At 37.3% G+C, this 27,207-nt stretch overlaps 1 protein-coding gene and 1 long non-coding RNA gene across 2 annotated transcripts; one reads left to right on the top strand and one right to left on the bottom strand.

The window, feature by feature from the left end:
• Positions 1–12,188: 12,188 nt before the first annotated feature.
• fam83d (family with sequence similarity 83 member D) lies at positions 12,189–19,944 on the bottom strand. Its single transcript, XM_046875607.1, has 4 exons — positions 19,373–19,944; positions 17,437–17,604; positions 17,142–17,266; positions 12,189–14,129 (listed from the first exon to the last, which is right to left on the bottom strand). Exons 1-4 carry the CDS (start codon positions 19,850–19,852, stop codon positions 13,226–13,228), a joined length of 1,677 nt encoding a protein of 558 aa, XP_046731563.1. The 5' UTR covers positions 19,853–19,944; the 3' UTR covers positions 12,189–13,225.
• LOC124402523 lies at positions 19,892–26,788 on the top strand. The gene is made up of 3 exons (XR_006928741.1): positions 19,892–19,942; positions 20,024–20,102; positions 26,763–26,788. It is a non-coding gene; the product is annotated as an uncharacterized LOC124402523 (long non-coding RNA).
• Positions 26,789–27,207: the final 419 nt, after the last annotated feature.

The raw sequence follows: 27,207 nt of genomic DNA, 5'->3' as shown, positions 1-27,207 counted from the left end.
GTCACCAAAATACTCACTGCTATTACTGTTCAATGGTGTAATAGTTACTGTTTTTACTGTTTTACTATTTAATAATACTACTGTGTGCAATATCACCTGAAATACGTGCAATATTACCTGCAATACGTGCAATATTACCTGCAATATGTGCAATATCACCTGAAATACGTGCAATATTACCTGCAATACGTGCAATACCACCTGTGTGCAATATAAACCTGCAATACGTACTTACCCTCATCTGTATTTATATATTGTGTTGTGTATATACTTGTAATATTATAGTATATTTGTCTATTCTTTTATATATTTGCATTTATTTTTTATTTTTTATTTTTCTTCATACTGCTGTAACAAAGAAATTTCCCCACGGTGGGACGAATAAAGGTTTATCTTATCTTATCTTATCTCTTATCTTATGTCAAGATGACAACAAAATTAAGTCATGATCATAAGATAAAAAAGAAAGAAAAAATATTATAATTCATGGCCTCTTAGGACTTCTGTAACGAACAGCCTACTCTATACAATTGTGTTCCTTTACATTTGGTTGGAAATTTAAGGTTTCCTAATACTTTGTTTCATAAACTATATGTCACCACAGACCAATTTCATTGCCTGTAAGAGTTCTTCACTGGCACAGACAGTCATTTCACAAAAATTCTATTCTGATTGATTGAGAGAAACAGCTGTATTGTTTTCATCCACTGTTGATATCAACATTCAATGCAATTGTGCCACCAATCCACTCTGAACTGGGGTTTGTTCCCATCATTTGAAAAAATAAAAACTTATTTTTATTGTAGTCTGCTACAACAGTCAATAGCTAAGCCTGCAAAATGTTGTATGCATACACACACACACACACACACACACATGTTTGATACAACAGTATAGAGAAGTACAGGAAACATCCATCCATCCATCCATCCATCCATCCATCCGTCTATCCATCCATCCATCCATTCAAATGGCTTCATACAATCATGGAGTAAACAGAACAGATATCAGAATCTCAACTGATATCAGCAATTAGAAGCAAGTGAGGTAACGCATACACCCACCAGAATTGTAACTAGTTTAAGCCTGCTTTTACAAATCTATCTATCTATCTATCTATCTATCTATCTATCTATCTATCTATCTATCTATCTATCTATCTATCTATCTATCTATCTATCTATTTATCTAGCAAGCTATCTAGCAAGCTATCTAGCTATTTAGCTTCAAACATCCAAGGTGAATGCTGTGCACTACTTAGTGAAACTTTTAAAGGTTTAAAGCTAGCTAAATCAAATTGCTTCAAACAATCAAGGAGTGCACAGAACAGATTAATATTCAACAGTATAGGGAAGTACAGAAAAATCTATCTATCTCTCTATCTCTCTATCTCTCTATCTATCTATCTATCTATCTATCTATCTATCTATCTATCCATCTATCTATCTATCTATCTATCTATGCACTACTTAATGAAACTTTAAATAGGGAAGTACAGACAAATCTATCTATCTATCTATCTATCTATCTATCTATCTATCTATCTATCTATCTATCTATCTATCTATCTATCTATCTATCTATCTATCTATCTATCTGTGGGACGAATAAAGGTTTATCTTATCTTATCTATCTATCTATCTATGCACTACTTAATGAAACTTTAAATAGGGAAGTACAGACAAATCTATGTATGTATGTATGTATGTATGTATGTATGTATGTATGTATGTATGTATCTATCTATCTATCTATCTATCTATCTATCTATCTATCTATCTATCTATCTATCTATCTATCTATCATTATGGAGTACACAAAACAAATAAATATTGCACAGGTCTGTGAACTCCTTAGTAAAACACTAAATAGGGCAACAGAACTTCAACTAGTTTATGCCCACTTTTACAAATGATTTGGAATTTGTTATTTGTATTATGGTAAATTGTGTAGTCCCACCCACAATAGCTTTTCTATCTTATGATAAAAGCCAAATTAGTAATTTACATTATGGTAAATTGTGTAGCATGTAATCCCACACCCAATAGCTTTTCCTGAAACAAAGCACTAAACACTTAGCAAAACACTTAGCAAAATAATCTCTCTATCTGGTGAGTTAACAAACACACAAACCAGACTTTCAACTAATTTAAACATCAACTGTTGGTTAACCAATCCTGCTTGTACTTGTTCAGTAGTCAATATTTAACACTGCATAATGTCAACAGTATAGGGAAGTAGAAAAAAAAATCTATCTATCTATCTATCTATCTATCTATCTATCTATCTATCTATCTATCTATCTATCTATCTATCTATCTATCTATCTATCTATCTATCTATCTATCTATCTATCTATCTGTGCACTACTTAATGAAACTTTAAATAGGGAAGTAAAAACAATATCTATCCCATCTTGCTTCATACATTCGAGGAGTGCACAGAACAGATGAATATTGAACATGTCTGTGCACTACTTAGTGAATCTTTAAAAGGGGAAAAATGGTTTTATAAAACACTGGCCAGTATATAAAACTCTTTACTCTTTCTGTTTTCAGTATAATGTCAACAGTATAGATAACAGGAAAATTTAAATGGCAGCAGATTGACATCAAAGCAAAAGTGCTTTAGCTAATTTAAGCAATTAGAAGCAAGTTAGTTAATGCGTACACCATGATTAAAGCAAGTTTAAAACAAGCCTGCTTCTGCGAGTGCCTGAGAATTAATCATTTACATTAGAGTAATTTGTGGAGCGCATAGTCCCACCCCCAAGCTTTTCAACATCAAGGAGTACACAGAATAGATGAATATTAAACATGTCTCTGCTCTATCTGTCTGTCTGTCTGTCTGTCTGTTTAGCTGAACTGCTTCAAACAATTAAGGAGTAAACAGAACAAATGAATATTGAACATGTCTGTGAACTCCTTAGTGAAACTCTAAAAAAAAGGGCAAAAGAACTGAAACTTGTTTAAGCCTGCTTTTACAAATGACTTGGAATTAGTCATTTGCATGACAGTAAGTTGTGGAGTGAATAGTGTGACCACCAATAGCTTTTCTAGCGTATGCTGAAACAAATAACAACAAACACTGACCAACTTACAAAAAAAAGAATATATTAATCAACATAGCTGGCTGGCCATATCTATCTGGAGAGAAGGGGAATGAAAGTCAGTAGGAGTAAGACAGAGTACATGTGTGTAAATGAGAGGAAGGGCAGTGGAGTGATGCAGTTGCAGTGAGAAGAGGTGGAGAAGGTGGAAGAGTTCAGGTACCTGGGGTCAGCAGTGAAAAGTAATGGAGAGTGTGTTAGAGAAGTAAAGAAAAGAGTGCAGGCAGGGTGGAGTGGGTGGAGAAGAGTGACAGGAGTGATTTGTGACAAAAGGGAACGTTTATAGGACTGTGGTGAGACCTGCGATGTTTTATGGATTAGCGACAGTGGCATTGAGTAAAAGACAGGAGGTGGAGCTGGAGGTAGCAGAGCTGAAGATGTTAAGGTTTTCGTTGGGAGTGACGAGGATTGATGTGATTGTGCAGGGGAAAAAAGGGTGATGATGGAGAGAGTGGGCCAGTTTTTAGATCCTGGGTGTTTCCTGGTTTTAACACCGAATGGCCTGCGGGAAGAAGCTCCTCCTCATTCCCTCTGTGTTCGCCTTCAGGGAGAGGAAGCATTTCCCCAAACGCAACAGAGAAAAGAGTCCATTGTTGGGATGGCTGAGGTCCTTCACAATTTTCCTGGCTCTGGTCCTGCACCGCGTGCCGTAGATGTCCTGCAGGTCAGGGAGCTCGGTGTGGATGGTACGTTCAGCTGAACGCACCACCCTCTGGAGGGCTCGTCTGTCCTGCATGGTGCTGTTCCCAAACCAGGAAGTGATGCTACCCGTCAGAACACTCTCAATGGTGCAAGTCTAAAAAGTCTTAAGCACCTGAGAGGGTAGTTTAAAGTCCCTTAAGCGTCTCAGATGGTCCAGACGCTGCCGGGCCTTCTTCACCAGGGTGTTGATGTGACAGGACCAAGACAGGTCCTGTGTGATGTGAACACCCAGGTACCGGACACTGTCCACTCTTTCCACTGGAGTCCCGCAGATGTTTAGCGGTTGGTATGACCGCTCCTGCTTCGTGCTGAAGTCCACGATCAACTCCTTAGTCTTGCTGACGTTCAGAAGAAGGTTGTTCTCCTGGCACCATCTCTCCAGGTTCTTAACCTCCTGTAAGTAGGCCATCTCGTCGTTGTTGGAGATCAGGCCCACCACAACGGTGTCGTCAGCAAACTTGATGATGGTTGTGGAGTTGGAAGTGGCCACACAGTCATATGTGTACAGTGAGTACAGCAGGGGGCTCAGAACACAACCCTGGGAAGCTCCAGTGCTGAGGGTGAGGGTGGATGAGGTGTGTTTTCCCACCCGTACAGCTTGTGGTCTGTCCGTCAGGAAGTTTGAGATCCATTGACACAGCGACCTCCAGAGTCCCAGGACCTCCAACTTAGAGGTGAGTGTGGAGGGAATTATGGTGTTAAACGCTGAACTGTAGTCCACGAACACCATCTTTGTGTAATTCCCGTTTCTTTGGTCCAGGTGGCTGATTGTAGTGTGGAGAAGATGTGCAATTGCGTCCTCAGTCGAACGGTTCTGACAGTACGCAAACTGTAGTGGGTCCAGTGTGTCCGGTAGTGAGGCAGTGATGAAGTCTCTGACCAGTCTCTCAAAGCACTTCATCACTACTGAGGTCAGAGCTACAGGGTGGTAGTCATTGAGGCAGGCGGGCTGGGGTTTCTTCGGGACAGGGACAATGGTGGACTGTTTGAAGCATGAGGGGACAACAGACTGTTCCAGAGAGAGGTTGAATATCTCAGTGCTAGCTGGTCAGCGCAGGCTTTCAGAACCCGACCTGTGATTCCATCTGGTCCTGCTGCCTTCCTGGTATTCACTCTCTTGAATGCCCTCCTCACGTCATGCTCCGAGATGGTGAATGTGTTTACTTCTCTGGCTCTCTCAGCGTGCATGCTGGTTGTGCCACTAGCGCCGCTAGCGTGGTTAGCTGCAGCCTCGAAACGAGCGTAAAAGGTGTTTAGCTCATCTGCCAGAGAAGCGTCCGCATTCACCATTCTGGAAGATGGTGTTTTATAGTCCGTTATTGTCCTTAGTCCCTGCCACAGGCTCCTGGAGCCACCTTGTTGGAACTGTGACTCTAGTTTCCTCCCGTAGCGCCGCTTTGCATCCTTCACCGCTCTGCGAACACTGTAAGACGCAGCCTTGTATTCATCTATGTCCCCGGTGGCGAGCCCCGTGTTGTAGGCAGCGGAGCGCGTAGGCAGCGGAGCAGGATCTCAGAGCGTCGCAGATGTAGAGGAAAGGGTGGTATGGAGATGGATGATCCACTGTGGCGACCCCTAATGGGAGAAGCCAAAAGAAGAAAGAGAAGAAGACGAAAAAAAACTGCTTCTGTATACACTTGCATGCTTATCCAACATCTTCATCAATAAAGTAATCACACAAATAAGGCCATGGGTGTTGTAGTGAGTTAGAGTCAGAAGTTTCTTCCTTCATTTATTACTCTCAATATGTTCTGCTTGCTGTTGAACTGAATGGCAGTTCCAGCTTGAATAAAGCCCTGGGTGAACCACGCCATGACCCAACGTCTCCCCCATTAATTCGTTTAAAAGTTTCTCTCTGCTTCAGCTACCCTCACTGGATAAGTAAGACATATTCTCAGAGCAGTCCACAAATGTGAATAAATTTCTGCAAGCTCCCTTTCATGTATAAATATCACCCTAAATACATTTATTGCACAATTAAATTCACATGTCATTGTGCACAATTTATTAAACTCTCAGAACCAAGAACCATACAACTCCTTGGCTAATTGTAGCCATAAAAGACATACATTTATATCCTTATAATATAGATCTTTTAAATGAGTCTTTTAAGCTGTACTGAAGATTCCCCTTACTGAACTCAGTTCAGGACCTTTTCAGTACAATCACAGAACTCCTTTATGACATCACCTCAATTAAAGGTAACCATTTCAACAAGTGCTAGTTTAGCTACAATCCAGCTAGATTAGTTAGGCTGTAATGTTATGTTGCAAGTTACACACATTATGATGAACTACATACTATATATTATAATGTTTTGAAAGCTAAAAAAAACATTGTTGCTGTGTGCATGAATGCATAGCAGGCAACACAGCAAGTGATATATAGTTATTAGCCTATTTCATTAAATGCATTAGCTTAAACAGTACTATCCTCATAACAAAATTAGTGATAGAGCTGCATAAACACCTTTATCTTTTGCACGTTTTCCCCCTACTTGTTTCCTCTTTTTTTCTGCTCCTCAGGATTTAGACCTTTGAACTCTACCCTGATTGGTGGCTCCTGTTTGACCAGTTACATTTTTATTCGTTTATAAATAAAAAGGACCGACTAATTTTGCAAAATGTAGTTATGTAAAAAGTAAGATTTTTAACTTTGAAATATATAGAAGTTAAAGTAAACTTCTTCCTGAATGTAAATACTTGAATAGATAGGATACGCAAAAAAAAAACCTACTTAAGTACAGTAACAAATTGCATTTACTTCATTACTGCCCACCACTGGTCACCAGTTTCTTTTTTACCGGGTCTCATCCTTGGCACCCTGATGCAGTGATTAAGATGTTACCAGGTGGAACACTCTCTGGTAGACTTGATCACCTGGAACAATTGGATTTAGTGTGTCTGGTTTTCTCCTTTTTTTCCCCTGTAAACAGATAGACTTACGTATTGCAGTTAGTTGCTGCATAAAAGCTTTAAGCTCTATTTGCAACTGCTCAAGTGATGCTTCCTTATATGGACCTCTAAAGAAAGGCACATGAATTGGTTGACCAGTTAGCATTTCATGCTGTGTTACCTGTCTGTTAGTTTGCATGTGATAGGACATTAGTGCAAGCGGCAAAGCATCAACCCAGGTTAGTTTACTGCTAGTGCAGATTTTTCTAAGTTTAGCTTTCAACATACCATTCACCCACTCTACCATGCCCTGAGGTGTGGCTGATACACACATCCTAGTCTCAGCTTTATCCTAAGTTGTTGCAACATCTTTTACACTTCATTATCTTAACTTATCTCAAATGGTAAGCCAAACCTAGGCACATACGTCAAAAGTAGATAAGAATTCATCTACTGTGGATTGCAGATATGGAGATAGTGATCGAACTTATGAGCATCTGCAATCAAAACCTGCAAAAGTGCTCTAGGGGCAACAATCATACCAAGTCAATGCAAGTCAGGAAGCTTTTATTGACATTTTAACCATATATAGCTGACACTGTACACAGTTAAATGAGACAATGTTTCTCAGGAACCCTGGTGCTACATAAAAGAACACAGAGCTATGGATTAAAGTAAGTTGTCCTAGCCACGTAAAGTGCATTGTGTGCAACCGAGTGCAGGACAAAAGACAATACAAGACAGTGTGGGACAGATACACAAAACACATAATAGTGGTGACCAATAAACCTACTGTAAATTATGTTATGCAGTGCAATGTGCAAAAGAAAACTATAAACAAGAGTGTATTTGTAAGCATAAATAAAGTATTGTGCAAAATCAGCAAGCCATCAAGAGGTGCAAAACAGCATGTAAACAGATATGATTATAATATAATATAAGTGGTGCTAAAGACATGGATGTGTATGAATTGAAATGAGTATTGAGTACGTGTTGAGTTCAGGTTGTAACAGTTCAGTAATACACAGTGGAATGATTGTGTGTGAGTTTGGTACAGTTCAGCTCTGTGTGTTGAGGAGCCTGATGGCTTGAGGGAAAAACTGTTTGGATGTGATTGCTTCGGGACCTCTTTCCTGATGGTAGGAGAGTGAAGTGGTGTATAGGGTTATTCACAATGCTGTTGACTTTGCGGTTGCAGCATGTAGTATAAATGTCAATGATAGAGGGGAGAGAGACTCCAACGATCTTCTCGGCTATCCTTACTATTATCTTGCGATCCGAGATGGTGCAGTTCCCAAAACAGGCAGCGATGTAGCTGCTCAAGATGCTCTTGATGGTCCCCCTGTAGAACATGGTCAAGATGTGGGGAGGAAGATTCTCAGGCTTCTCCGGAATTAAAGATTAGAGATGCTGCTGGGATTTCTTGCTGATGGAGCTGGTGTTGAGTGACTAGGTGAAGTTCTCTGCCAAATGATCACCAAGGAATCTGGTGCTCTTGACGATCACCACAGAGGATACATCGATGATCAGTGGAGAATTGCTGCTCTGTGCTCTCATTAAGTCAACACATATTTCTCTGGTTTTGTCAATGTTCAGAGACAGGTTGTTGGCTCTACACCAGGCTGTTAGTTGTTGCACCTCCTCTTTGTATGCTGATTAGTTGTTCATGCTGATAAGACCCAGCACGGTTCTGTCTTAGGCTAACTTGATGATGTAGTTACATCACAACAACTTTCTTCAAACAGATAATTCCAGAAGTAATTACACATGTTCTAAAAGTAATAAACTCTTCCATCAGCACTGGTTATGTACCTAAATCCTTCAAACTGGCAGTTATCTAATTAAACCTAAATTTAACGCTTGCCAGCTGTCCAACTATAGGCCAAATATCAAACCTCCCCTTTATCTCCAAGATTCTAGAAAAGGTTGTAGAACAGCAGTTATGCTCACATCTACTTAGGAATAAATGTTTTTAAATGTATCAGTCAGGATTTAACCTCATCATAGCACAGAGGTGGCACTTCACCAGAGGTGGCGAACTTCACCTAATCACTCAACACCAGCTCCATCAGCAAGAAATCCCAGCAGCATCTCTAATTCCGGAGAAGCCTGAGAATCTTCCTCCCCACATCTTGACCATGTTCTACAGGGGGACCATCAAGAGCATCTTGAGCAGCTACATCGCTGCCTGTTTTGGGAACTGCACCATCTCGGATCGCAAGATAATATTAAGGATAGCCGAGAAGATCGTTGGAGTCTCTCTCCCCTCTATCATTGACATTTATACTACATGCTGCAACCGCAAAACTAAGAAGGGTTAAGTATTCCTTAACTAATATCAAGTCAAGTCAAGTCAAGTCAAGTCAAGTCAAGAGGCATTTATTGTCATTTTTACTATACACAGTGGTACACAGTACACAGTAAAAACGAAACAACGTTCCTCCGGAACCCTGGTGCTACACTAAACAACAGCAACATAGAGCTACAACACAAACATAAAGTGCATCGAGTGCAACCTGGTGCAAACAGTGCAAACAAAAAACAGTACAGACAGACAGTGCAGACAGACAACACAAGACAAGACAAGAGACAAAAAAACAAGTATAGCGCCGACTAGTAAAACTGCTGTATACTTGATTATACAGTTCTGTGTAAGGAGAAATGTAAAAACTATACCCAAGAGAGAATACAAACAGAACAGAACAGAACAATGTAGTGCAAAAAAACAGCAGCAAGGAGGTGCAAAGACAGCATGTAAACATTCTGCTGTAGTACAAGGTGCGAGTATAAATAATAATAAATAGATAAGTGGTGATGGAGTGGATCGAGATGAGTGATGATTGTAGTTAGTCCAGGTTGTACAGTTCGGTAACACACATTTGAGTGAGTGTGTGTGAGTAAGTGAGTGTGTGCGAGTTCTGTTTCAGTTTTGTGTATTGAGAAGCTTGATGGCTTGTGGAAAGAAACTGTTGCACAGTCTTGTTGTTGCGGCCAGAATGCTTCGGAACCGTTTTCCTGATGGTAGGAGTGTGAAAAGTGTGTGTGACGGGTGTGTGTGATCGTCCACAATGCTGTGTGCTTTGCGGATGCAGCGTGTGGTGTAAATGCCCATGATAGAGGGAAGAGAGACTCCAATGATCTTCTCAGCTGTTCTCACTATCCTCTGTAGGGTCTTGCGATCCGAGACGGTGCAATTCCCAAACCAGGCAGTGATGCAGCTGTTCAAGATGCTCTCAATGGTCCCTCTGTAGAACATGGCCAGGATGGGGGGAGGGAGGTGAGCTTTCCTCAGCCTTCTCAGGAAGTAGAGACGCTGCTGGGCTTTCTTGGTGATGAAGCTGGTGTTAAGTGACCAGGTAAGGTTGTCTGCCAGATGAACACCAAGGAATTTGGTGCTCTTGACGATCTCCACAGAATGCAGCAGCAAGACTACTTTCTAGATCTAGAAAATATGACCACATTCCTCCTGTTTCAATCAGTCCCATTAAATCTCGCATTGATTAGAAAATACTACTACTGACGTATAAAACAATTACGGTCATGCGCCGTAGTATCTGAGTGGACTTTTGTACAAGTATGATCCTCCACACTTACTTAGATCAAAAGGTGCAGGCTATTTGTTGTTGAAAACTACACCAGGGGGCAGATCTTTCTCTTATAAAGCCCACATTTATGGAACAGCCTTCCAATTAGTGTTCAGTACTTAGACAGTCTCAGTGTATAAGTCGAGGGTAAAAACATATTTTTTTAGTCAAGTCTTTTATCAGTTGATTTTTTCAGGTAAAGGAGCAGATCTGGAGGGATCATGGATATAGAATGTTCGGTGAACTGGGACCCAGGTTAGTTGATGGTGGTGTGTTGGGCTGTCTCTTATCCCAGAGATCCCTCATGTCTGTGTTACCCTTTGGTTCTCCCTTTTAGTTATGCTGTCATAGTGAGTCTTGCCTGAATCCCAAACTGCAAAGTGTCCTTACCTTCTTTACAACAATAATTATACAATAAGGATAATCCATATACTTCTCTCCGTCACCCTTCTTCTCTCTCTCTCTTTCGGTCAGAGAGTTTGTTTGGGGGAATCAGTTTCCGAATAAATAATAATTTAAAAAGGGGTTATTTTATTTATTTCCCTGGTTCTGCTATACGTTCACAAACTAGCCCTTGTCCACACCCCTGCTGCCACAATGATCTGATGCGCTTGCTGACATGCATCTTTGTTTCCATGGTTGAAATTTTTTTTTATTAAAGTTAAAATTATCCATCTGGCCATTACTCTCTGACCTCTCTTATCAGCAATACATTTCCACCCAAAAATTCACTTAATGTCCCCCCCACCCAATTCCACTCTATGTAATCTCGAAGATTCTGTGCATTAAAATCCTTTGAGATCAGCCATTTTTTTAATATTAAACCAGTTAATGTTGGAAGCAATATCCATGCCATGTATCCAAAGTCAAAGATCATATTTTCTACCTATTCTGATGTTTTCTATGAGCATGATCTAAAGCACTTATTTTTGGGCATTGTGCTGCTGCCACATGATTGGCTGATTAGACCTAATTTAATATGTAGGCATATAGGTGTTTCTCACAATGTGGTTGGTAAGTATATAATAGCAAATCTCATAATCTACTCACTTCTTAATCTTTTGCGGTCATATTTGTATAACTTTATTATAAAAAATGTATTAATTTTTATAATTACATAAGCTATAAAAAGTTTTAAACTTCTGATTCAGCTAGTAGTTAGCTAGTATCTAGGGCATTGATCACTTTTTTATTGATTGGTTATCATGGGGGAAAAAATAAAATACTAATTTTGTTTGTTTTTACTGTGTACAGTGATGACTTATGTAAGTGGATACCCTGCTAAATGTCCAAAAACAGCCCTGGAATTGAAGCTTCTAAATCTCTACATAGGTCTTCAAAATTTCAGTAGTGGGGGCTTTCTACAACAGTTTGTAGAAACCATTTAGTATAACAATTTACATTTTAGGATTTTGCAACACAACCATTTTTCAAGAATGTGTAAGCCTTAATTTGTATACTTCTGACTTCAAAAAGAGGCAAAAAAGGGGGCCACAGAATAATAAAAGAAAAAAAATGTAACAAAAATTTGCATCATTTAATATAGATAACTAAAAATGAAGCTGCATGCCATCTCAAAATGTTGAAAACTGCTTACTTGCCTGAATGCAACCTTACTGTTTGACCTGTCTAAAATAAACTAAATTGAAAGACACAGCAAAAACAAATACATAGTTTGTTTACATGTATGGGCTTCTCTGAAAGCTAGTTACTTCATACATGGACGATTCCAGTTTTGGTAATGGCACAGGCTCTTTACTAAAGAATGAATTAATGTGACCTTCAAATCTTCTCTCCACTGTTTAACACTATTTTTTTAAACCTGAAGTAATTCAACACATTAACAGACAAGGAAATAAACATTGAAGAGACAACACTGGATGAATTTCAACAAAAACATTTCCATATCAGGCCCGTGCCTGCTTGCATCTTTATTTTAAAAAAGAAATAGAGGACAAAACAAATAGAAAACAGCATTCAACAGTTTCGATCAACAAAGTCTTTTTCCTGGGTGAAATGCAATAGAGAGATTCATGGCCATGATGCAGCACCCCTGGAACAGAGGGTTAAGGGCTTTGCTCAGGGGTCTAATGGTGGCATCTTGGCTGTACTGGGGCTTGAACCCCCAACCTTCTGAACAGTAACCCAGGTCGTTAATCATTAAGCTACCACTTCCACCAAAATAAGTTGCCCATTAGAAAATATGAGTATGATCTTTTATTATTTTCTGTTAGTGGAGAATGTTTAAAAGGGAATGACTGGCTAACCTTACCAATCTAATTAGATAAGGTTTTAAAGCCGATAGTAAATTTTTGCATTTTGCTGATGTCAGCTACTTATGACCTTACACAGATAGAACTAAAGTATCAGTGTTAAACTTATGTTTTATTCAGGAATGTATTTTAAAATCAAAACACTACAAGTCAGTGTCTCAGATCTGCTTCTAACATATTTATCTACAAATTTATAGTTTGTTCCTCTATTTCAATAAACTATGGGACAAATTGATAAAATGTAATAAGTGCTTTGCTAAACTACTCAAAATCTTGGAATGTTATGATGTATGAATTACAATGCACACAATACCATTAGAAGAAATAAATTACCCAGTTGCAAAACATAAATAATAAAAACAAACAAAAACACCCAATTAATTACTTTTCATATATCACTGTCAAAATCAAGAATGTTAGTAAGTTCCAAAATCTAATTAACATTTTTTTAAATCAAGAAGATGGTCTTTAATTATACAGTGTATTTATATTTGAATACTTTACCTTTCCAAAAGGTCAACATTAAAGAATTTTTACCCATGTTCTTAATGTGCACTGGAATGTCCAAACAACTTTAAAAAACACTTAAATCATTTGTTCAGTGAACTATAGATGTAAAGGCAAATGTAAAACCAAACATTCCTAATATCAAGAATGCTTCTTTTACTGTAGACACCTTGACCGTGGCCATGTTCCAAACAACACACTGTCCTTCACCACATGGAGGTTTCTGCCATCTGCTGAACTCTTTTTGCCAGTGTGCTGTCCAGTGAAATCTCCCTGCTCCATCCCTTGTGATAGCATCATCCTCATGTGGTCCAGCTTGGACCGAATGATTGAGAAATGGTAATGGCGTTCTTTTGTCAGTTTGCAGACACAATCCCTCAGGTTGCTGCCTGTAGGGGCAATACCGTGTTGGATGAATGGGCAGTGTTGCACCTCTGCTTGATTACAACTCTTGGGTGTGGTGGGTGTTGAACTTGAAGACTGATCTGGGGAGCTTGTCTCAATGCTACAGTCAGAGCTTGGTGCTATAGTGCAAGAACCCTGAGGGATACTTTCCTTTATCTGCATCATGCCATCTAAATTCATACAGCTGGTTTGTGTTGAGGTGTGGTGGAACACGACAGCTGAATGTATTACAGAGTTCACATTTACAGTGCTAGCCGACACATGATCATTCTCAGCATTTAGAGGATTCTCTTCGGGAGCAGTAAGATCATTTCCAGAAAGTTGCTCCATGCTCTTCCCTTCAAGATTTAAGGTTAGAGAAACTGGAAATCTCTCAAGCTCACTTTCTTTCCCAGATCGTTTGGTGTGAGCTCTATTGGGTGTGCTGGACAGCCACATTGGTTTACCGGATGTTGCTAAGGATCTAGGAGTTCCTGGGTGCTTGAGTAGCAAGTAGTCATATATGCTACTGTTTTGAACAGTATAGACAACTTTTGTGTTGAGTGGGAGAGACTGAGCATAGAGGATACGGAACTCTTCATCAAAGTTCTCTGTGATTTGGCCAGATAGCTCAATCAGGTTGCTACTGTTTAGTTTACCATCAGTCCAGTTGAACCTAAACATGAAGAAAAAAAAATCAGAATAGATTAATATTTACTGAATAATCACACAATTTAATGGCACATCAAATTCAGCCAATGACAGTAAGCACAGCAGTAAACGGTTTAGTGTAATAAAGTATTAAGTTTTATTTTGCCAAGGCAGAAACCCATCACCCTATGACTGCTGTTCAAATACTGATAATGTTATGGCCATCAATAGTGAAGAAATTAGGGCTGCATCTATTCTGTCGTAACTCGCAAGCAGCAGGTTGCACAATCACCTCGCTTACAACAGTCATGGATTCAATTAAAACGTTGCGAACAAACACTAAACCTTAAAGCAGCAAATAATAGCAGCAGTAAGCAATAAGATTTTTAGCCACTGTTGTGGTTTTCAGCGAATGCTTATGTATTTGTACAGTAATATACAGACGCTCCCCACCTTACGAATGAGTTACATTCTGAACGACCGTTCATACCACAAATTTGTTCGCAAGTTGTTACTGTATTCGTTATTGACTACACATACCTCCTAATGATGTAAGAGCTATAAATACTATCGAATAAACAATGAAATATACTAAAACAAATCGAAATACTGTATGCAATATTTTGTATTAAGTAATAAAAATGTAATAAAAATTTTAAAAATCACTGAAATAAATTCACTCGCCGTAGTCCAGTGCAGATCATGTAGACTCGTTACAGTCGACGACTAGCTAGCGGAGCGGCTCTCCTTTGTTTAGAATTTTTTTTTGACAAAAAACTTTGAGGACTTTGGAGTTTCCGCGAAAGTTCGTAAAGTAAATGTTCATAAAGTGGGGCTCCCTGACCTGCAGGACATCTACAGCATGCGGTGCCGGACCAGGGCCATAAAGATTGTGAAGTTCCTCAGCTATCCCAAAAATTTACTATTTTCTTTGTTGCGTTCAGGGAAGTGTTTTATAAAATAAAATCAAGTTGTTGGGTTTTTTTTATATAAAACTTCTCATTTGCATGGTCACAACAATTATTATATCATGTCCCAGTCAATAAATCTGGTCGGGACTCCAGTGACAGTAGCTGAAGCAGAGAGGAGCTTTTCAAGTTGAAACTCATTAATGGGGGAGACGTTGGGTAATGGCGCGGTTCACCCAGGGCATCATTCAAGCGGGAACCACCATTGCCAGTTGGTGTTATCTACTGGGCACCGACATACAGTTCAGTGTCAGTTCAACAGCAAGTAGAAAAATTTGAGAGCAATAAATGATCCTGACTGTAACTTGCCACAGCACCCGTGGCCATTGAAAAGAAGATTTTGGGCTCATGATAAATCAGTGTTTGACTCATTAATATCATTATATTAATAGATTGGTGTGCTAAGAGTCTTTTCACATAAACTGAGTTAATTAAGCAAGAGTCTTGTGATAAAAAATAAGACATTAGAGCCATAATAAATTATAGCACTTCAATACTTGAGTAAAAGTATTGCCCTGCAAATGTACTTAAGATTTAAAGGGAACACTTTTACATTTACTGGAGTAATATTTTACCTACTGTATCTCTACTTTTCTCAAGTACATGCTTTGTGTACTTTGTCCACCACTGTCTAAAAGTAATCAGTTGTAGGCAAAGCATTTATATTAATTAACTATATGAATGAAAATGTAATGGTTGAACCTAGAAAATGAAACATGCAGTAATCATCTCTGTTACACAGTTATTAAAAATACTTACAAACTGGTCACCTGGTGCTTCGTTTTGATATTTCAAATCAGTGCAGGGAATTAACCAAATGCCACTAATTGACACTTATTCTTTCTGTTCCGGGGTTGCTGTAACATGGCTGAACTTGAACTCTAAGCTTTTACTCTAAGCTAAGATTCATAGAAGCTGGTATATGTAAAGAAAAATTGCTCTTTTATCATGCTGGTCATAGTATAAAATGTCACAGAATAACTAAAGGTGTCCGTACATACATTATAATGCAATCTAACTGTAATTTACATTTACTTCAATTGTATTATTGTAAGGGGCTACATAAGTTATTTTGACAGGATATGAATATACAAACATTGTGATACTGGGTAAAATGTAAACTAAAACAGTATGGAATGATTTGCAAATCTTATAAACACATTTTATTCAACACAGAAAACATCTCAAATGTTTAAACTGAGGATAAAATAGGGTGATTTTAAATTTGGTGGCCACAACACATCTTAGAATAGTTGGGATGGGGAAACAACAGGCTGGAAAAGAAAGTGTTAAATTGAAAGAAACTGGATGAGCTAGAATTTAGTTTAACTGGCAACAAGTAAGATAGAGTATGATTGGAAATTAAAGAGTTTTTCAGAAAGGCAAACTATCTCTGAAGTAAAGATGGGTAAAGATGCCGTCTCAGAAAAACTGCAATTACAACTATTTCAGAGTAATGTTTCTCGAGATACATTTGTGAAAGCTTTAAATATCTCATCATCTATAGTACATAATATAATTTAGAGATTTCAAGTATCACCGGAAAAGGGAGAAAATAAATACTGGATACCTGTGATTTTCAGGCACTGCATCATAAACGGGCATATGTCATTAAAAGAAGAGGGAATTTTTTGGAAATTGTGTTGTGGCCATTAAAATAAATAAAATTTAAAAAAAAAACCTTAATATTTCCTTAAGGTCATACATTTGGTCAGTTTAAACATTTTATATGTTTTCTATGTTGTATTATGAATAACATATGGGTTTTTAGAATTTCTATAAGTCTATTTTCACTTTGTCATTATGGGGTTCTTAGTGTAGATTAATGAGAAAAAAAAAATCCGAAAGATTGTAGCATCAGGCTGCAACATAAAATAATTGTGAAAAATTGAAGGGAGATCTGAACACTTTCTGAATGTAAACTTTCCGATTACTCGATATAATAATCAGTAGAATAATCGATTACTATAATAATCGATAGCTACATTATATTCTTTTTACACAATTTTAAATAAAATCTGAATAATTGGAAAGTTTTAAATAAAATGTTTTTTGTGTCTTGGCCTTACCTGTAGGAGCCTGTTGCCACTCTGTTCCCATCAATCAGCATAAATCGTTCATGAACCTTTCCAGTAATACGAGCACCAGATCGCATGTAGTAAGTTGATCCAGTTAGGGTCCGCACACTCATGCGCTTCAAAGCAAAAGAATTTGGTTCAGAAGCAGCAGTAACAAAATCACTTAATGGAATTTACTTCTAATTTGAGGCAAGACACACTTGAGGCCATACTAAGATCTAGTTAGAAGTTGGGATTACCATTGTACATGGAACTGAGAAATAGGGAGAAATGCCAATAAATATACCTGGACATCATCAAGTCGCACATTAAGGTTTCTACACATGTGCAGAAATGATGGTAGATTGGCCTGGTCTAGTAGAATGTAAACAGGGACACGTCGTTGGATGCATGCCTCCTGCAGGTCACGAAAAATGTCCAAGTCTGTCAGCGAGTCTGTTACTATCGCAATTACCTGCAATAAAGAAAGAAAAATATGTTGTTCTGTATTTCTTTCTATGTAACCCTAAGCTATACACTATAGTAGTATATAAGTTCTGTCTGAGAAATATGCTATATGATTGACCCAGTGGTGGACAAAGTACACAAACCATGAGTTAAAGTAGAGATAAAATATAAACTATTACTTCAGTAAAAGTGCTCCCTTTAAACATTCACTTGAGTAAAAGTACAAAAATATTTGCATTTAAATGTATTTATGTGTCAGGAGTACTGTACTATGATTTATTATGGCTATAATGTCCTATTCAAATTTTCATCACAAAACTCTTGCTTAACCAATGAGTTATGTTACTAATATCTATCGGTCATAGCGCACCAATCAATTGATAGAATGATATTAATGATTCAATCACTGACCGATATCTATTAAATTTATCATAAGCCCAAAACCTTCTCATCAACTACTTAAAAAATAAAAAAATAAAAAAATAATAAATAAATTTAAAAATCACACAATAAGGGCACAGGTGTTGTGACAAGTTAGAGTCAGGAGTTTCTTCAATCATTCAATACATTCAATGTTTTGCTTGCTGTTTAACTGACACTGAACTGTATGTTGGTGCTAAGTAGATGCCACCTAACGGCAATCAAAACAAGTTCAAAACAGAGTGCGCGCTTCACCCTGATTGGCGGCTTGCAGCATATGTTCGCCCAGTTAAGTTTTTATCCACTGATTTTGAAAAATGTAGCTGAGTAAAAAGTAAAATATCTGACTTTGAAATGTAATGAAAAAGTAAGTCTCCCCAAATAGAAATACTTCTGTGAGCAAGTAGCAGTTACAGTTGGCTTTAAAGCCATTGAACATCACTGATTAACAAAGCCGGATGTTGCTCTAACTGCAAGATTTAAAAAAACTTTAAACTAATCCTGAAGGACATGCTGTGACACATCTGGAGTTCTACATTCTGTTCTTGGTGGTAGAAGGTACATGTGAAAGAAGCCTGTTCACATTCTTGTCATTCCAGAAGTGGACAAAGAATATTATTATTTTGTGTTATTATTATTATTAATATTATTATTATTAATAATGAAATGCCTACTATACATGAAGTTTACTTTGGAGGAAATTGTTCATAACAGGAGGTATTAGTGTTTGTGATTTTCTGCAGTTTCTCTGAGCTGCTCCTAATTCTCTCATACTTCTTTGCAGCACATTTAAAAGCCAAGAAGCAGTCTGAGATTTTATAGGTTTCTAATACAAAAGACACATGCATCTAGATAGCTAACTGTTAAATTCAAGCTTGAGAGCCGCAACGCTTACTGTATTAATATTAAAGTAATTGAAGGCAAAAACTGAATAGTGTTTAAGTTGTCTTATTGTGGGTAGGGTATACTTGTTGGTAACCTGTTTTGTGAATTGTTTTTTTAAAATCAAATAAATTTTGTTAATTCACCTTATTCATTATTTATTTTTTTAGGATTTATTCAGGTTTGGTTTGCCTTTATATTTATTCTGAAGCTTAACCATAATATGTTTTAGGAATACAGAAAAAACACGTTTTCTATCAGATTTATTAATAATGAGCAACCTGAGACTGTTGTTCCCACAATGGCTATTTAGAAAAAAATCTACATATTTTTGTGTCACAATATTGTAATTTGTTAATTGTAACTATCTGTAACTACATCTGTTAATTGTCGTTTTATAGCAAAGCATTGTAGCATTTTATGTTAACCGTGGCAATATACAATATATAAGCAGTAAAGATTTTAAATATTACCTCCTTTGCCGTTTTGATCATCCTTCTTGCTGCTTCTTTGCAGCTGTAAATGCTTTCGCCATAACTTGGCTGGAAGTAGGCTACAGCACGAGTGATTCCACGGAACGACCCCGTAGTGAAAGCAGGCCAACCGATTTCTAAAGCCGGGGGCTCTAGGTCGGAAATCTCCGGGAAATAAGTGACAGAAGAACAGTCCAAAGATTGGTCTAAATGTGAATCATCCCCAACGAAGGAAACACATCTCGGGACAACTGCAACGCGAGAAAGTCGTCTGATCTCCTTATCGGATAGAAAATTAGGTATTCTTTCCTTATTGAGAAAGTCTATAAAGGAGTCTATTCCTTCGGAAACTAGAGTTTCCAGAGCAAGTCGGTGCCTTTCATTATATAGTTCTTTCATGTTTAATTCTTGTCGCCCCTCTGATTTTCTCCAGCCCGGCGAGTCCTCTAGACACTGAGACAGAGCCAAAGCCATAGCCATAGTTACAAGTCCAACGTTTGTATCATAGAAGGGGTCTGATTGTAAACTAAGCAAGCTTTAGGTTTTTAGCAGTTCCCGAACCATAACACGGTACGGTATTGGTTGACTTATCCTGCCCGTTAAGTGTGCTTGACGTTTATTGGCTCTGAGTTTGAATTTGTACGTAAACAGGGTTTAACCTCCCGGTTAGGACTTTCAGGCTGATCCCACTTCAACAGAAGAAGGAGGGGATGGATTCCAACCTGATCAGGTAGCTACTGTAACCGCCCTGGTGTCTTTCTACTATTAGTTTATAACGTGAAACCACATAGACTCGATATTTATTTGGAAAAGCTTATAATCTTTCCCTTGAAGAAAACATTTTACTCCACTTTCAATACTATTATTTTCGGGAGGTTCTTTCTCCAGAAGTAAAAATGGTTGGAATCTAAGACAAATATAAAAATAGATCTGTTAGCATTACAGTGTTATTTTGAGATAGTTATACCATATAAATGGTTACGCTAAACGATTTGTTTAAGCATTTGACTTAAATAATTGTATGCAGTAGTGCTCATGTCTATAGAAACGTTTAATTATGTCTTCTATTTTTTATTTCTTTTATTTACTTTTTCCCTGTTACAAGTTCTGTACAATAATAAAGCATATAAGCATTTTCATTTATAAAAATGTGTATTTTAAACTGTATGGTTTCTTATTGCCATCATTATGTATTATATAAATCACATTATATATATATATATATATATATATATATATATATATATATATATATATATATATATATATAAATCACATTATATATATATATATATATATATATATATATATATATATAAAAATGTGATTTATATATATATATATATATATATATATATATATATATATATATATATATATATATATATATAAATAAACATAACACACAATGTAAATGTGCACTGAGACCATGCAAGTGAATGCAAGTTCAGGGTAAGAATGTTTATTAATATAAAGAGTCAAACAATCTAAAACAGTTGGCAAAACTCAAACGGGAAACAGGCAATGGTCAGGCAATTAGCAAACAAAATAAGGGCAAAAGATGAAAAATGAAACATGAAATTTTGTTAGCCTCTATAGCTTGGTGTGGAACACATGAAACTAAGGACTATATATACACATAATAATTAAGAAGAAACAGCTCTGAACAAAAACATGAACATAAGGACCAAAAACAATACCTGGTTTAACGTGATTAGTCCAATTAGAGTATACTAAACTTGCTCATTTGCAACCAGTCAACTTTCAGATGAAACACCAGACTAATTGCCCCAGCTGGCATTAGTTCAGTGGTTTTGATTACTTTAGAATAAAACCATTAAGATTCCACTGTTAGTACTATATGATCCTGCAAAGAATTCAACATTGAGTAGAGCAAGTCAGCACATGCTTTGCAACGGCTTGCTTTATGCATGGGCATGCACATTGCACTAATATGAATGAAGTGGAAACGAATGTGAATCTCCACACATTTAAACCTCTTTTCTTATTAGACCAGCTCTCTCACTCAGTCTCCTGAATGACCACAGGGCCAAATACACAAACCGACAGGTCACCGTGGACCAACCCACAATTAAGCAAAAACAAGAGACCCTTTCTAAGATGCTTGTCCAGCTCTGCCCTTTGAACTAAAGGATTTTCACCCTTCCTTCAGACATGTCTTCCACAGCCCTGCTATTTGGGAGCAACAGAATCCATTAGACAATTTAGTAATTTAATAATTTTCCCTCATACATCTGTTTACATTATCAGTATACAAATTGTACATGTACAAGATTTTGTGATCAAACCCTATAGTGAGCTGCAGCTTGCTAGATGCACTCTTGGTTGCCTTTGATGGTATGTGCACTTCCTAGGCACATCTTGGCTCTGGTCTATGTCATGGCTAATTACCTACAAATAAAAGTAACAACTTTTATAAGGAAGTTAAAATGCTAAGCAAAAGAAAGAGACTAAGTTTACAATTTAGGTGTGTGATGCCATAAAACTTTATTCAGCAAACAAAGCAAAGAAGGTCCAGGAAGAACCCAAAAACATTATACACTTATTAGGCAAGTTGTATTTTTGAGAATTCATTTTGTTATTGTATAACTACAGTGCTCAATCCAAAATGTTAACAAACCCTCAAATCTGAACATTTAAGTAGTAAAAGTGAAGTTTTGGCTTTCTTAAGAGAATAATGTACACCATTATTAGGCAACTATTAGTGTGCAGAATTATTATGCAACTAAATAAAAAACAAAGATTTTCCCATCTTACTTGTTTATTTTCACCTGTTAAAGTGAGAATAATAAAAAACTCAATTTACAAATAAATATTTCTTAAATTTCAAAAAGAAAACCTCAGTGACCAATATAGCCACCCTTCTTTTCCATTACAGTCACAAGAGTCAAGAAGTCAGTCAGTTTCTTGATCTGGTCAGAATCAACTTTTTGTGCATCCGCAACCACGGCCTCCCAGACACTTTTTAGAGAGGTGTACTGTTTACTTTCACTGTACATTTCCTGCTGAAGAAGGGCCCTAATGTCCTTTACTGGCCAGCCACACAGTGGAGTACTTTGATGCATGTGATGGAGTGTTGTCTTGCATAAAAATCAAAGTCTTCTTAAAAGATGTAGACTTTTTCCTGTACCACTGCTTGAAGAAAGTGTCTTCTAAAAATTGCCAGTAGGTCTGAGAGTTGAGAGTTTTTAGTCCATTTTCAACCCAAAAAGGTCCTACTAGCTCATCTTTAATAATACCTGCCTATACCAGTACCCCACCTCCACCTTGCTGGCGTCTGAGTCGAAGTGGAGCTCTGTGTCCGTTACTGATCCAACCATGGGCCTATCCATCTGGTCTGTCAAGAGTCACTCTCATCTCATCAGTCCACAAAACCTTTGAAAAATCTGTCTTCAGATATTTCTTGGCCCATTCTTGACGTTTCAACTTAAGTGTCTTGTTCAGATGTCTCTGAGAACTGAACACCTTGTACTTCTTGACACTCCAGGTAGGTTGCAGTTGTGGAATATGGCAGCACTGGAGGATAAAGGGTTTCTGGTTGCTTCATGTTTGATTCTTCTCAAATCTTTGGTGGTTTATTTGCGTATTTTATTCTCAACACGTTTCTTGCGATCCTGTTGACTATTTGCTAAAAACATTTGATGGTTCTGTGATCACGCCCCAATATTTTAGATATTTCAAGAGTGCCGCATTCCTGTGAAAGACCTTTTACAATATTTGACGTTTCAGAGTCAGTTAAATCTCTTTTTTGGCCCATTTTTCCTGAGGAGAAGACTCTGCCTAATAATTATGCACACCTTGATATAGGGTGTTGATCTCCTTAGGCCACACCCTCCCTCGTTACACAAATACACATCACCTGATATGCATTAAATCCAATAAGTATTCAAGTTTATATAGCTTGGACTTGGAAATTATGAATAAAATGATGATATGGTCAAAATAATCACTTGCCTAATAATTGTGCACACAGTGTATATGTATGAATGTTTATTATATACCCTCTTTAACAAACTATGCAACAGCTATTCTTTTTTTCTTACACCACTATTATTTCTAAAGGTTCAGTTCTTTCTGTTTCTGTTACATAATAGTAATGACCATCTTGACTTTTTTCAAATGCATTTAGTACAAAGTCTTATTGAGAACACTATCTAGTTTGACTTGGCAGACATTTATGTCCTTGTTTACCTCCTTCAGTATCTTAATCACTTTCTCACAGTTCTTTCTTACTTTCTTTCTGTGTGGGTGTCTAGTTTTGCATAAAGGTCTAATTGTGCATAATGTGTGTGTATATCTAATGTGTAAATAACAGTCAAATAACTTGTATACATTGTAATCATCATTTGTGTCTTAGTCAATGATTCTACTAATTATCAAACTTTAATCATTGAACAGCTGGTACACTGATTTTACAAGCACAATATAAGATTTGAAAGCAGAAACATTTTTTAAAGATACTGACCACTGCCAGATAGTAACATCCCACAAAAGCACAAATCCTTACCTTTGCCCATTTGTCATGCTTCTAACATATCAACTTTGAGGAAAAAATGTTCACTTGCCTATTATAGCCCACATACTAACAGGTGCCATGATGATGAGAGATGTGTTATCAGAAGTGTTATTCTCTTCACTGGTCATAATGTTATAATGTCAGTTATGACTGATCAGTGTGTATATAAAGGAAAAGGCAGTTGGCCTAAGACAGCTCCTTGTGGAACACCAAACTTTATTCATTCATTAGCAAAAATTACTAGTTCATTCAGTTCATACAGGATCAGTAACACAGACTCACGTTCAGACTCATCACAATTATTCCAAGTAGTGTGTTTTTTTAATGGGTCTAACCAATCAATGACATGCTCTTTCACATCCACCAAAGAATTCACATGTTTTAAATGGGCAGGATTTAAATGAATAAAAATATATTCAGTGCATGGAAGTGAATGAAAATGATTTATTCACTTAAAAGATTTGTTCCTATTGAAAATCCTATTGTCTTAGATAATTGTTCACGTTCATACGTAAATGCAGCTTAAAGCTCTATCCTGCAAAGCAGCCACATGCACACATGATTCAGAAAAGCTGCTGTCTTTCTTTGGGCCACAGCTCATTTAAAATGGACAAAATAAAAAAAAAAATATTGTGGGCAGATTAATAGAAATGTTACATTTTGGAAACCATAGACAATGCATCCTCTGGACTAAAGTGGAGAGAGACCTTCTGGCTTGTTATCAGCGCTCAATGTCAAAAAATTCAATTTTGATGGGATGGGAGTGCACTGGTGCCTCTGGAATGGGCCTAACTAATCCTGAAAGGTATATACAGGTTATAATGTGAACTGGCCAGCCTTCAGTTCAGTCCTTTCACCATTTGAGAACATTTAGCACATCATGTAATGATAAATATGACAAAAGACCCAGGACTGTTTAGCAGCTGGAATTCTGTATCAGACATTATAAGGACAAAATTCCTCTCCCAAAACTTTGGACTTCTCAGATACCAGACATATACGCTACAGACTGTTTTTAAAAGTTTAGGGGATGCTACACAGTTGTAAGCATGCCCCTGTCACAACTTTTTTTTTCAAACATGAAACAGAATTAAAACATCTTAAATTTTTGGTTAAAATTGTACATTTGATATGTTTTTTATGTTTGATCATGAATAGAATATAGGTCTATGAGATTTGCAAATAAATGTATTCTGTTTTTATTCAAATTTCTTACACATCGTCACAAAATTTAAGTCTCTACTAATAAAATTAATAAACAGAGAGGATTAATGAATAGGAGTTAAGTTTATTCTGTACACACACAAAGCGTCTGTAAAAGAGAGGCACAGCTAATATTATACACAGCTTGTCCCACACACACTCCTAGTCGCATCTTACCCTGCACCAAGTTATCGCTAGAAACAGAAACTTAAATTAATGGTACAAAGACACAATTCTTCAAAAAGGCTAAGTTATAAATAATGTACTGTCGAACATTTTTCTGCAACAAGGTCTAGAAACAGTGGTAACCTAAGGCTAACACAGCCATTAGGTCCCAAGCACGGATAAATGGGGAGGATTGCGTTAGAAAGGGCATCCAGGGAAAAAACGTGCCAAATTGAATATTCAGATCACAAACCTAAATTCCATACCTGACGAGGCCTGGGTTACCAACGACCACCACAGGTATTGTTAGCCAGCAGGAAAGAAGAAGTTGGGAAGAGTGGCGGTTGGGGTTGGTGCTTTAAATGTTGGTACTATGACGGGTAAAGGGAGAGAGGTAGCTGATATGATGGAGAGGAGAAAGGTAGATATGCTGTGTGTTCAGGAGACCAAGTGGAAAGGGAGTAAAGCCAGGAACATTGGAGGTGGGTTTCAACTGTTTTATCATGGTGTGGATGGAAAGAGAAATGGTGTAGGGGTGATTCTGAAGGAAGAGTACAGTAAGAGTGTAGTAGAGGTGAAGAAAGTTCCTGATTTAATTCCAGTTAAGGACAATGTGTTGAAGGTCTGGTGCAGGCTATTCAAAACATTATATAAAATATATATTCAGATCATTTATGTAAATTATATATATATATATATATATATATATATATATATATATGTAAATTATATATTTTATATATATATATATAAATTATATATATATATATATATATATATATATATATATATATATATATATATATGCTTACATTTATTTACTTTTTTTGTAGGAATGTGCACTGCATTTGGGTTTTTTTTAAAAAAGCTTCTCTCGGTTTCTATAAATGGACTAAATGTCCATTGGAGGTTTTTAGAACTCTTTAGGAGCAGCATCAGCAGTTTGGTGGCACACAGCTAATTGTGATGGGAAGCTGTGCCCTCCACAACCTACATAATGCCTGCAAACATGTCCATTTGGCACCTGGAGAAGTTTATGAGGGCCTTGCACATACTCTTCCACAATGCACCAGCTAGAAGGAGGGATTTCACTGCTCTAACCAAATGCACAAATTTTCTACTTCTGTTCTGTGGACACAGGTGCCTTGTAAATCTACCAGTCATGAAGACTGCTTTGGAGGTCTGGCCATCAGTGACCATGTACATTGATGCAGTTTCGAAAAAGAAGATACCAAATCCAGGAACAGCATCTTATGCCACTCCTAAAGCTATTGAAAATTACCCTCTTATTCTAGTATAGCTATTTCTACATGGCAATGACAAGGACCTCAAGTCCTTTCCTTACCTTCTATTAAACAGATGTGCATGTGATGCACATCTGGATGAGCTGATGAAGGTATAGTAATTCCAGTACAGAATTCTGTACTGAGTTATAATAATTTATCAACAAGAATGCATGATGTGTACTACTTTGTATATTCACAGTTATTCAGCAGCCAGCTAAGGGCTCCCAATCCGATGACAGAACACTGATCCTCCTTGAGGTGTCCAGGCACCCTGTGGTCTTAAAAAACCTACGCAATCCTGCAGCCCTGGCTCCATGAGTGTCCACCTGTGGAGAGATTTTGCACTTTCTGCACACATGCACATCATTCAGTGCTCTCTGTAAGTTTGCATATCTATAGACGGTTCTTATAAGCTTTATTCTATTCTCTAGATTAGATTTTCACCTATAATAAAAAATAATTAATTAGGTTTAATTCATCAAAACCATTTCTAAAAGGTCCCAGAGACTGTTAAGTAGAAAACCAAAGAACTATCAAAACAAGTCCAGGGCAAAAATCTGTGAAGGTTTCAGTCAGCGTTTGGTCATAAAATAAATTACAAACTTAGAACATGCAAGAACATTACTGGATAAAGTATCTTAAAT

Source organism: Silurus meridionalis, chromosome 19 (genome assembly GCF_014805685.1).
Source record: "Silurus meridionalis isolate SWU-2019-XX chromosome 19, ASM1480568v1, whole genome shotgun sequence".
Lineage (NCBI taxonomy): Eukaryota > Metazoa > Chordata > Actinopteri > Siluriformes > Siluridae > Silurus > Silurus meridionalis.
This window is presented reverse-complemented; position numbering and strand designations above follow the sequence as displayed.